Source organism: Podarcis muralis, chromosome 2 (genome assembly GCF_964188315.1).
Source record: "Podarcis muralis chromosome 2, rPodMur119.hap1.1, whole genome shotgun sequence".
In the NCBI taxonomy this organism is placed as follows: domain Eukaryota; kingdom Metazoa; phylum Chordata; class Lepidosauria; order Squamata; family Lacertidae; genus Podarcis; species Podarcis muralis.
The window spans coordinates 29356563-29368851 of record NC_135656.1 but is presented as its reverse complement, the minus strand read 5'-3'; the positions used below and the strand labels follow the sequence as shown (position 1 = coordinate 29368851).

The 12289-nt window shown below is 40.4% G+C and overlaps 1 protein-coding gene and 1 pseudogene across 4 annotated transcripts in view; one reads left to right on the top strand and one right to left on the bottom strand.

Moving 5' to 3' along the window:
• Window positions 1–12289, top strand: part of RPTOR (regulatory associated protein of MTOR complex 1) — a 314753-nt gene that overhangs the window by 159832 nt on the left and 142632 nt on the right. For all 4 annotated transcript variants that reach the window (XM_077924087.1, XM_028714738.2, XM_077924086.1 and 1 more), the window contains exons 8-9: window positions 10035–10135; window positions 10732–10876. In XM_077924087.1, the coding sequence (XP_077780213.1) occupies window positions 10035–10135; window positions 10732–10876 (246 nt within the window). The remainder of the gene's footprint in view (window positions 1–10034; window positions 10136–10731; window positions 10877–12289) is intronic.
• Window positions 5496–5995, bottom strand: LOC114588937 (cytochrome c pseudogene; annotated as a pseudogene).

Genomic DNA, 12289 nt, shown 5'->3' with positions numbered 1-12289 from the left:
GTGTAGGTAGGTATCAGAGGTGGTACTGTGGTTAGTCATACCAGAATGCCATCCGAATGTTCTCTGCCCCTTAGGCCCTAAAGTTAGTTGCTGGGGCTGAAGCCTGAGATGCCTCAGGCAGAAGACAATGCTCTGAAGGAATTTATACCAGGCCTAGTCACTCCACGGGTTTCACACTGTCTGCCAGTTGTAGCGGCTGAAGTACCCACCTGTACTTATTTGTTTACCATCTGTATTTCCTTCTGTGCCCCCCCAAGGACTTTGTGGCCTGAGTGCACATGGTCCCTGTTAGCTTACTAGCCTCAGTCCCAGAACCCTTCAGTCCCATGACATCAGATTTCTAGTCCATGTTTCTGACCATAAACTGTATTGTGAAAGGCATTAGGGACTGTGCAATTGGCCTAAGACAAATGGATAAAAGTTCTAGCAGAAGGTTATTAAATCATGCACATTGCTGGGTATGGATGCATCTGATAATATTAATCAGAATAAATTGCTGGTTTGGGTTAAGTACCTCTAGCATTGCACAACTGTTATAGTTTTATATATACAACAGCAAATGAAGCCAGGACAATTGTGGTGTCCAGATAAAGGAAAGAAAGGCATTTTTGGTTGATGTCAGATGCTTCTACAATTATTAGTGTGAGTCATCCAAAGTTGCTAGGTTTTCAAAGAGGATCTTTTGTCTGTGACACCTGGCACAAGCTGTTCAGTGACCCTGACATTTCCATAGTTGTTACCTCTGAATGGTCTCCAACAAACTTGAGCTCTGTAGAGAGGACTGCCAGGAATACTTGCTAAAAAACGGAAGTGAAGCAGCATAATTAAAGTGTACCTTATGGCTTGAGTCAATCGGGCCTCTTTCTTCTCGTTCCATGGCCAATGCATTTTACTTGGTCTTCTGTGTCAGAAACCTTCCTGTGAATGACAAGGTAATATCTAGGGAAACAAAATCAATTCCCTTTCCTTTCCCACTCGTCATATACTTGACTAGGATGTTCTCTTTGGCTTTTCTGAATGGCTGAACTTCAAAAGCATAAGGGGGGCAGTCTGATGTTGCTTTGCAGAGGTAATTACTGTAAATCACATTTTTCAAAAAATACAAGCTCGTACAGAACTGTGACTTAAGGCTAATTCATTTTTTTAGCAGGAGCAGAAATAAGAACTTCTCATAGACATTCCCATGGTGAGAAATCAAATTAGATTACTTTTACGTTTCTCTTCTGAAGGCTGAAGTATGTCAGAATATGGCATAGATTCCTGTTGTAATTTGCTGTCAGCCTTAGACATGTAACTGTATCATGCTGTGTTTTAGAAGCAGCCATATTATTTTGCAAAACAACAACACAAAAACTTGATTATATATCTGTATCTATCTGTATATCTGTATCTATATATATCACACACCTTTATATGTTCAGGAATGGCTCGTATATCCAAAAGCATGGAACTGGGAAACACAAAATCAAAAGCAGAGAACATGCTAATGTCTTTGTTATCTTTTTTAACATGCCCAGTTTAAGCATGCCCAGTTCCTTTAAAAAATGTTGAAGAATCTCATGCTGTTGCTCAAAAACATCTATATCGTATTGCTCTCGTAGTAGTGAAGCCTTTGCTACAGATTAATTAAGATAGTGCAATGGTTATGTTTACATTTTCATTGTGATTTTTTTTCACATATTAGTGTCTAGGCAATACAAGCTGGACACCCTAAGATGTAGGAGAGAGGGAGCTATTCCGTAGATGCTGCTGGTCTAGCATGTATAAGGCAGTGGTATAACATAGAAGAAAATTGCAGAAGACAAATGGATAAGAAGATTAGGAAAACAGTTTACATAGAAGAATCCTGTGTAGTAAATGTTTGCTTAGGAATCTGGGATCAATATAAACAATGATTCCCCCCCCCCCATCTATGCATTTAGCATCTTTATTGGCAAATGAGCATTTCACTTTAAAAGGGCAACAGGGAAGTTTTAAGATATGGAAGAAAATGAGATGGGAAAAATATACAGACTATTGAGAAAGTAAAGGACAAATTGAAGATATAGACTGTCTGGGAGCTAGGAGATCTGGAAAAATTAGATCGTTAAGACTCTAAGCCATATGGAACATGTGAAGCGGCTTTTTCACAACCCTTTTATAATATACTGGTGTATGGCGATATGTAGGTAGAAATGTGTTTGACTGTGTATGTGTGAAAGATTGTGGAAAATCTTATTTTTTTAAGGTTTAGCTGTTGAATGTATATTAAGTTAAACAAAATTAAAAAGAGATGGAAGAAAGGGCAGAGGAAGAAAGGGCAGAGGAAACAAACAAATGCATCTAAAGATGGGGGAAGTGAAACAAAAGAACCCTACCCATAGAGATTATAATTTGTTGTCATAAAAACAAAAAACTAGGGAAAGCAAGATAGTGAAAATGGAGCTTTAACTATACAGACCTTTGTCGGCAAGATGATGTCTCTGCTTTTTAAGATGCTGTCTAGGTTTGTCGCCGCTTTTCTCCCAAGAAGCAGGCATCTTTTAATTTTGTGACTGCTGTCACCATCTGCAGTGATCATGGAGCCCAAGATCCAAAATCCCACCCCTTCATATGAACCACAGTCTATATGTAGCTAGCCTTCTTGATTTACTGACTGTGGATGTGAATGACTTCTGAATGAGTAAGACAATGCTGCGTTCCCTTTAAGGTTGTTTAAAGTGTATTCTGTGATACTGTATAGTCATTGAAATCAGTTTAACTGATTTTACTGAAATTTCAGTGGATGGTTGACTTTTCTTGGGTATTGCATTTTAAAATTATTTTAAAGTGGGTTTTTCCACGGGTGGCGCTGTGGTCTGAACCACTGAGCATAGGGCTTGCCATTCGGAAGGTCAGCGGTTCAAATTCCCGCAACAGGGTGAGCTCCCGTTGCTTGGTCCCAGCTCCTGCCCAACCTAGAAGTTCAAAAGCACACTAAAAGTGCAAGTAGATAAATAGGTACCGCTCTGGCGGGAAGGTAAACAGCGTTTCCGTGTGCTGCTCTGGTTTCGCCAGAAGCGGCTTAGTCATGCTGGCCACATGACCCGGAAGGTGTACGTCGGCTCCCTCGGCCAATAAAGCAAGATGAGTGCCGCAACCCCAGAGTCGTTCACGACTGGACTTAACTGTCAGGGGTCCTTTATCTTTACCTTTTACTCATTTGAAATGTTTGCTTTCATAATCTTGTGTTCTCTCCCCCCCCAAAAAAAATTTTTGGCCCTGAGCTGGAGGAACCATATTGCTTGCCAAACTGAAAGGGAGGGTGTTATAATTGTTGGAGAAAGGAACATTGTTCTTTGGCTTTTAAGAGAGTTTTGCAAACAAATGAGATTTTGCTGAAATTAAACTCTAAGAACATCTTTGCGCGATGTTTAATTGGTCCATTCGGAGGATGGTTCCACTGATTACAGTGCTATAATAGTACAAGACCAACCTATAAAGAGATTTATTTCTGACAGCGAAGTGCTTGACTGTGCCACTTTAAGCTGCAAAGCGCCAGGATAGCCTCCCATCTGCCTTTTTATTGCATTCCAAAAAGAGCCATTGTAGTGCATATTATTGTAATGAGGTAAATTTACATTGTTATCTCTGCATTCACACATTAACCAAACTGAATGCATGTTCCACATGCTTTTAGCACTGCTAATCTCTGAGATTTTCTCAACAGAGAAAACAGTATCCAGAAAGATGCCATGCCGTGTTAGCTCTGAGCCAGGTCACAAGCATTTGATATAAAAGCATGAAGCAATTTCTGAATGAGTTTGCTTTTTGCTCTCCTACTCCCCAATTACATGAGAAGCAGGTTAGTGACATGAAGTATTTGGGGGAATGCAGGAGAGAGTAGACAGGATCATTAAGGCAGTGTAAACGTACATATCAACCGTTTTCTGTAACAGAGGTGGACTCCCTGCACTTGAACCAGCTGGGTGCATCTATTTAAGGAACGATTCCACAGCAAAATCTGGTGTATATTATTGCAACAATAGCCCTGATGTCATTCCATTTGATAGAAGCTTGTTGTTGTGGAACAAGACTTTTGCAAGCAACAGTTTCAGTTCTAGTGGAGTAGCACAGCAAAAGTAGTCTGCAGCTAATCCATGCAAACTCTAGGCTGTCTCGTTTCAATTTATGGGTTGCTGAAAATGGCTTGAGCAGCTCCCTTCATGCATAAAAATAATAATAATGTGTTTAGGATGTGAGGGTGATCTGGATGCGACATCTCAGACCACTGATCATCAGAATTGATTCAGCTAGGCCAGGCTGGTGTCCCTTTCCCCTGTCACGGCTCATTCCATGTGTGTCCCTCCTGAAACTGCAGGCTTGTTGGAAGGATTATTTGGTCAAGGTTATAGGATAGCTGCTCTCTTCTGCTACAACCTCAAAAAAAAAAAAAAAAAAAAAAAAAAGTGAAAGAAGGATGGAAGATTCATTCAGTGGCTGCTCCCCCCAGCATGGGCTTAGAGCTTGGACAGGAGCTTGTTTTAGCTCTATGTCTATACATTAATATATATTTAAAATCTTTCTGTTAATGCAGTTTAATAAAAGTTCCATTTCTTCCTACAGCTTACTGGCATAGGTCATTATAAAATCAGTGCCTCTGTTCAGCAAAGCTTAACCTTGCTCCTGCCCAAAATGGCAAAATAGTGAAGAGAGGGGTGAACAATTTTAATGACTGACTGTGGCCTGTTTGTCCAAAAATTTTTTAGAGGTTTTTAAAGCACAGGTTTTTATTTTGTCCCCTTGAGTGGATGGAACCTGTTCTACCAGTAAAGGAGGTTGTTCATTCTGTTGTAGGTGCACTTTTTGATATACAGTAGTGATTTGCAGAGAATGCACAGTCTATTAAGCATTTAATGAACACTATCTCATGATATAGCCTTTCTAATCTCCAGCAAACTAATTGCAGAATCATTGGATGCTTTATCAACTACTAAACTTACTTTGAGCTACTGTCAGTTCTGCTTCACTGACGAAAGGGTCACTGGGTAAACATTTCACTGTTTGCAGGGATTTGAATTGATTTCTTACCCCAACTGCTCAAGCTTGTGAATCTGTGCTAGTGCCGTTTCCGCCAAGCCTCAAGGGATGTGAACAGTGTGGGCTAGAGATTGTTACTTGGGAAGCTGCCAAGTTAGGAATTGATTAGTGTCACTTTGTTCTCTCTTTCTTTAAGAACATGAAATGGAGACCCATGGTAATTTTGCAGAGGTAAGGGGAGTCACTCTGGAAGTTTACTGGCAAGAGGAGAAGAGTCTCTAGACTGCATTACACCTTGCTTCTCTCTCTTTCTCCCTCTCCCTCTCTCTCTCTCTCTCTCTCTCTCTCTCTCTCTCTCTCTCTCTCTCTCTCTGACAGGGGTTGTTTGTTTTTTAATTACATGACCAGGAAACGCTACAGTCACCCTAACTATACTTATTCAAGCCTGATTGCACAATTCTATAAATTATAATATAAGAATAAGTACATACGTTAAGAACCATCCATGATCAAAAGTTCTCTAGCTGACGAGAAGGCTTTTTGAAGTTGTTACAATATAATGCATGTACAAATAGAAAGTTTAAAAACCAATCTCATCAGAGAGTCATTTCCATTTGTATGGTGAAATAAATAAGGCAGCAGAAGCCATTAGTTTGAAGTGGCCTCCTTAAGGTATGCTATTAAATCTGCCCTCTCTCCCTTCTTCTTAATGCCAGCAAATATCATCTTGGTTCCTGGAATATACTTCTTGGGGTTTTCCAAGTAAACCATCAGTGTATCTTCTCCCCAGGTTATACCTTTGCTGTTGTTGGCTTCTGTGTAAGAGAAACCTTCGGCCTGACCAGTCTTTCGGCCAAAAAGACCATGCAGGTTAGGGCCAGTCTTGTGCTTGCCTCCCTTCTCAACTGTGTGGAACTGCGAACACTTCAGAACAAAGATCTTCTTGCCCTTCTCAACGTCTCCCATGGTCACTGCATGCAAAGTAGAGGAAGGGATGCAAAGCCACCACCGCTGCGTGTTCTCATGTCAAGAGTTCCGCAGACTGAGCCCTACGCCTTGCTTCTCTGACTCTTTCAGAAGAGTCATGTGCCACAGGCAAGCAGGGTGGTCCAAGACATTTGCTTTCCGAGGAAGAGCAGCAAATGGCACAAACCTCCTCAAGTACCCCAAAGTACGTAACACTTAAAAGCTGGCCAATATCTTTTGGCACCTGAGGCAGAAAATTCCAAGAGTGCTTCCTCCTCTCCCTTGCAGTAAAAGTGCAATGAAGATAAATGAAATAGTCCGTCAATTTGTTCCCCTTTCCTAACATCCAAAATCAGCTGCTTAAGACAATAGTCTCACTCAGCCTAATGGTAGGGCGGTTCCTAAAACTGAAAATGATTACACAAAGAAAAGTATCGGTCAATTGACTCCCCCGCCACTTTCACAACCATCTTTTTAGTCAAGTAGTATAGAGCTGGTTATGTAAAACTTTAAATACTCCACCTTTCAGATCAAGCACGTGCACTTGCTCCTGCAGTAAAATTAAATACAACGTGGTAAAACACTAAGGGAGGAATTCAGCATCGCACGGTTACAATTGTTCCATCTTTGCAAGCACTTCTGCTTGCCAGACACAACAATCTCCCCTCTCGTCCCCCAGCTTGTTCTGGGGTTTCTTCCAACTTCCCAGAGCTGATCTGAGAGGGTATGGGGTGGAGAGGAGAGGGGGTAGAAAGCCCCATTGTGCTAGTTTCCACTGGCACAGCTATTCAGTTTAATTCAGCCTTAAAACAGCAGAAATATAGTAGTACAGTGGAACCTCGGTTCCCGAAAGCCTCCGTTGTCATATGTTTCGGTTCGTGAACGCCGAAAACCCGGAAGTAAATGCTTCTAATGTTTTTCGGAACCTGAACTTGCAACACGGATTCCGCTGAGTGCAAGAAGCTCTTGCAACCAATGGGAAGCCATGCCTCAGTTTTTGAACGTTTTGGAAGCCGAACGGGCTTCCGGAATGGATTTCGTTCGAGAACTGAGGTACCACTGTAACAATAATTCATATGGATTGTATTCAATTGTTTCTCTACTCATGGAAGACTCTTGGTTTCAGCAGAAGCCTCAAGGAAGGATGGTGATTTTCACACAAAAACCCACAAAATCCTCCTCTCTCCTGCTGCGCCGTATGTCACTTCCATGTTGTTCCCTAGAGTTCCCCAAATTTCTGGAACAGATGTGGCACAGCAGTCAGTAGAGGGAAAGGGGAATCAACAAAAATCACTGCTCTACCCACCTTCTGTCCATGGAAACCGCCACTGAATTGAAGAGCCTTCAGTGTGTGAAGGGATATAATTGAATAGAACACTATTGGTTATATCCAATGAAACCATCCCACTAGCGCAAGAACTTCCACTTGCGCGATGGAATGTCCGTACACTTTTCTCTCCCCACTGTTGTAATATGAGTGCTCAGCAGCTGCGTTCAAGCAGTACAATCAAGCAGCAAATACGCTCCAGAGGGTGGGGAGAACCCCCAGAACAGACGTCAGTACGCAGGCAAAAGAGAAGGACAGGAAGTTCCACTGTGCAAGCAGTGTTAACAAGATTATTTTGTGGATACAACCTAATCCAAGAACCAGCCAATACCAGCTGAAACTAAGTCTCATATGGGTGTATCTTCACCATCATCCTAAAACATACTGCTCCTGAAAGCTAAGCCTAAATTTAAGTGCTCATCATGTTTGCTAATCATTTGTTTTGGCTTGTGTTTGGACACCAGATCTACAGTGTTAGTGTTTCAGAAGCCCTGAAGTGTTTGAGGGTTTCTTTGAGAAAAAGGAGCATTTTATATTAATCTTTGAAAGGAAAATGGGAATCTTCTGTAGAATTTGCTTTGCATCTGAAACTTGGGGAGGGGAGAGAACTGCTTGTCTTAATGAATCTAATATTTTTTAATGAATACAGTCTCCTTCATAAGATGTCCCTGAAGGTTATATGTATTTTAAAACTTTACACATTAGTGAAGGACTTAATGTTCCAGCTACATTAATGCTTTCTTAGAGTGCTGATATCTACGCTATTGAAATCCCTTAGTTGTACCTATGCCACCTTTTGAGAAATTACAGATTCAATATGAGAAATTAAATGTTAGTTGATTGGTCAGTTACCTACCCAGAAAAACAATGAAACAATGAAATTGAAAAACTACATAAAACTATATCCCAACAAACCCTGACTCCCCTCCAGGGAGCTTTCAGCTGCAGCGTCTGCACGCGCCGCCATCTTGGATTTGGACTTACTATTCTAATCCACACTCAACCATGAAGCTCAGTATGTGACTGTAAACCAATCTCTGTCAACCTAACCTATTTTACAGAATATATTGTGAGGATAAACTTGGAGTGGGTAAGAATTTATGTATGCCACTCTGAGCTTCTTGAAGGAAGGATGGGATTAAAATGCAATACAGTAACTGAAATATTAAATAACTGGGGGCAATTTTTTAATTCCCTGGAGCTAATTCATTAGAACAACTTCCCATTGATTTCAGTGGAGCTTCCTTCAATGTAATTTTGGTTATGCATCAAATGATGTTCACAACTGGCTGCCATATTGCACAGAAAACTTTCTTTCTTTCTTTCTTTCTTTCTTTCTTTCTTTCTTTCTTTCTTTCTTTCTTTCTTCGATCTGATCTGCAATTCTAGGATGGCTTACATCATAAATGCATACAGCAGTAAAGCAAAATTGATTCCTACACCTTAAATAAAACTAAAATTCATTAAAATAATTCTTACTAGTTGTACTACTACTACAAATATTTACAGTTGGCCTCCTTAGCAAACATTAGCAGTCCCAACTGCATCCGTTAGATTTGCCTACTGGATTGTTTTTAATATCAGGGGAAATCATCACTGACCTTTAATGGAATATTTGAGTAAGGACATAGAACACTAGATAACATGAAGTTAGACCAAAGATTTGATCTTCACAAGAAGCTATTTGTTTTGCTTTGCTTTATTTTCATAAGAATAATTTGTGCAACTTTTCCTTAGGACCTTTATTGTGAAATTTTATTTCACAGGAAGATACTATGCTTCTTCATCCAGTAACTTTATAGTTGGATTATTGGAGGGATGGTTATAGTCAACTATGCCATTTCATTTAGATGTTTAGTTATGCATTGTGATTTGTTAAATTTCCCCACATTTTCTAAGCTGCTCATTTTCAAAACTTTCACTGGTTTATTCGCCAATCCATTCAATGATTTAGTGTGTAGTTCATCCTTACTGAATAATTAGGGGTTGGGGTTGGAAAACAGATCATAAAAGTATTCCCCACTTGCTTATTAGCATTTATTCTGAAGTATCCAGGAGATTTTGCTTCCAGTAATTTTATGTTCTTTAACATAGTTCAAAATTCAAGCCTTTTTAGTTCACTATTTGAACTGTGAGATGGCAAGAAGCCATGGGAGATGGGAACAGGGAGAAGAACGACCATGTGAAAGAAAATATTCAGGGGTCGACTAAGGCTGCATTCCTAACCCCACTTACCTGAGAGTAAGCCCCATTGAACTGTCTTACTTACAAGCCCATGGAGAGGCAGGGGGCAGACGGGTGCACTTGCCCCAAGGCCTCTAAGGGCTAAGCTAGCTAGGGATCCGTGCCAGAGACCTGACAGACTTATGCAGTCATGCCAAGAACACCCTGTGCCTCCCAGCCTACTGAGGACTTAATGGACGAAGTACCCAAGGCTTTGATAGTAAAATATGGACCTCTGTTACTGCATCTGATCAGATTAGGCAGTGGTGCCACAGCAGTGTGTCTCATGGTCAAGACTCCTGCCCCAGGTTTAAGACAAGCTCTGCATGTGCCTGCTTACTTACAATATAACTTACTTCTGAGCAAACATAGTTAGGATTGTAGCCTAAGTCCAAAAAATGTACATTTTACATTTAGAACATAAGGATAAAGGATAGCGTCCTTTTGCAACACTTTTGTGGGCATTGGAATAGATTAGCATGTTTCTGTTTTAACAATAATATTTCGTTATTCCTTGCAGAATTCCTGGGAGGCTCAATGACAGAAGAACGCCTCTGGGAGAATTGAATTGGATCTTTACAGCCATCACAGATACAATTGCATGGAACGTCCTACCCAGAGGTAAAGCTGTGGCATATAAGCTACAGAATTACTGGCAATATATATAGCTTGATCATAATAGAAGAGAGCAGGAGTATGAAATGAAGCACTAATGAGGGGAAATAGGAAGCAATGAGAACTGAGATACAAAAAAAGGGAGAACATTTTGAACGGATAAAGTAGGATCTTACCAAACTTCATTTCCTTGCCATGTCAAGTGTCTTTGTGTTTGTGTGCTTTGGTTTCCCCCTTTTTTTAACCCCTTGTGGTATGCTATAGTTCTGCCCTTTGACAGCTGTTCTCATTCTGGAGGCTTTAGGATATTGCATGGCAGGTATCAGAATGACATTCAGTGGATATTATTTCCACTATTAAAACTATGCAAACAAAAAATAAATGTTGACTCCTAAGTGTAAAGTCTCAGTTGAAGGCTCATCCAGAATCTATTAGTGTGTTTTAAACCTAAATATACAACGGCAGGCCTAACTATTGCGATAATGATTCTTGCCAGAGGACATGGATTTATTCAGGTGTCCCATTTCCTCCCCCCCCCCCCATGCTTTTTATTACTTTCCAGCTCTTTATAGGTGCCATCCATCTTTCTGTCTTTCTTGCAGATCTTTTCCAAAAGCTCTTCAGGCAGGATCTACTGGTGGCAAGCCTCTTTCGAAACTTTTTATTGGCAGAAAGGATAATGAGGTCTTACAATTGCACACCTGTCAGCAGCCCTCGTCTACCTCCGACTTACATGCATGCTATGTGGTAAGTTGCTACCCGAAATTTCCCTCATGATGTAAAGGTTTTACACAGATGCTTAGGAGAAATTTCAGGTGCTGTTGTCACAAAATGTTGTTGCCTGAATCCTTTTAATGCTTTTTGTGATTAATACATGGATCAAGTATGAAAGAAGATGTGGGAACCTACTACCCATCTCCAAATGTCTTCTTTCCTAGATATGTTAGATCATATTATTAGATATGTGTTTTCTTTTCCTGGTACAGATGCTCCATTTTCTTGGGACTGAGATTCTGTCTTTCTGTTGTATCAGCTACTGTTGTCCTTGTGTTTTTGTTCTGGATGTAGTAAACTGTGGTTCTAAGAAAGGCCTCAGAGACATAACTTTCACTTTACTCCCTCAGTTTCCAATTAAACAGAATTATTGTCGCATCACATTTTGCTAGGTCTAAAAGTTAGGCATTCCTTAACTAGAGCAATTGCTCATGTCCAGTTGATAGACGATGGGTTGTATCCAATGTAACAATCCGTTAACCATTTGTCAGTGCAAGGATTTCCACTTACACAATGAAATGTTCCAGTTACAGATAGGTAGCCGTGTTGGTCTGCCATAGTCAAAACAAAAAAAATTCCTTCCAGTAGCACCTTAAAGACCAACTAAGTTAGTTCTTGGTATGAGCTTTCGTGTGCATGCACACGAAAGCTCATACCAAGAACTAACTTAGTTGGTCTTTAAGGTGCTACTGGAAGGAATTTTTTTTTTGTTTTGACAATGAAATGTTGTCATTCTCCCTCCCCCGCTCACCTAAATTTGTTCTAAGTTTTTCTGCAAACCCTCTGGAGCAGATTCAGGTGTTTGTGGGGTGCATAGAGAAGGAAAGAAGGTCCCATTGCACAAGTAGAAATCCTTGCCTGATGGGTCATGGTCATTGAATATCACCCCTTATTTTGATAAAAGAATCACCAAAGCTTAAGCCAATGGTGAGAATCCTGTGAGCTGCTGGGCTCCCAAATCCCATTGGCCTTCCTTAAGCACAGCCAATAGCCATGCCTGAGTCCTGGTAATGGAATATGCTTTTAGACATGTGCATAGGGTTTTCCCCTCTCCATAGTTTTCTGGAATTATAGGTGAGCAGAGGACACGAACTCTAGGAACTCTTGAACCCTGGCATCCTTCATTTCAGAAATAAAATATTGGGAGCAAATGTACACAAATAAAGGATAAATCCATTCTTTCATTCATTTTATTTGTGTGCTGCTTTTCTACAAAAAAAAGAGTTATGCCTGAAAGCAGCTTACAACAAAGAAACGGGGATGCATTTCAAACAAACACTGTAAAAACTATTTCATAATGACATAGCAAAACAATAACATAACACAGCAGAGCAATAGCAAATAAAATAACGTATCAAAGAAAACCACATTCCAATACTATAAATA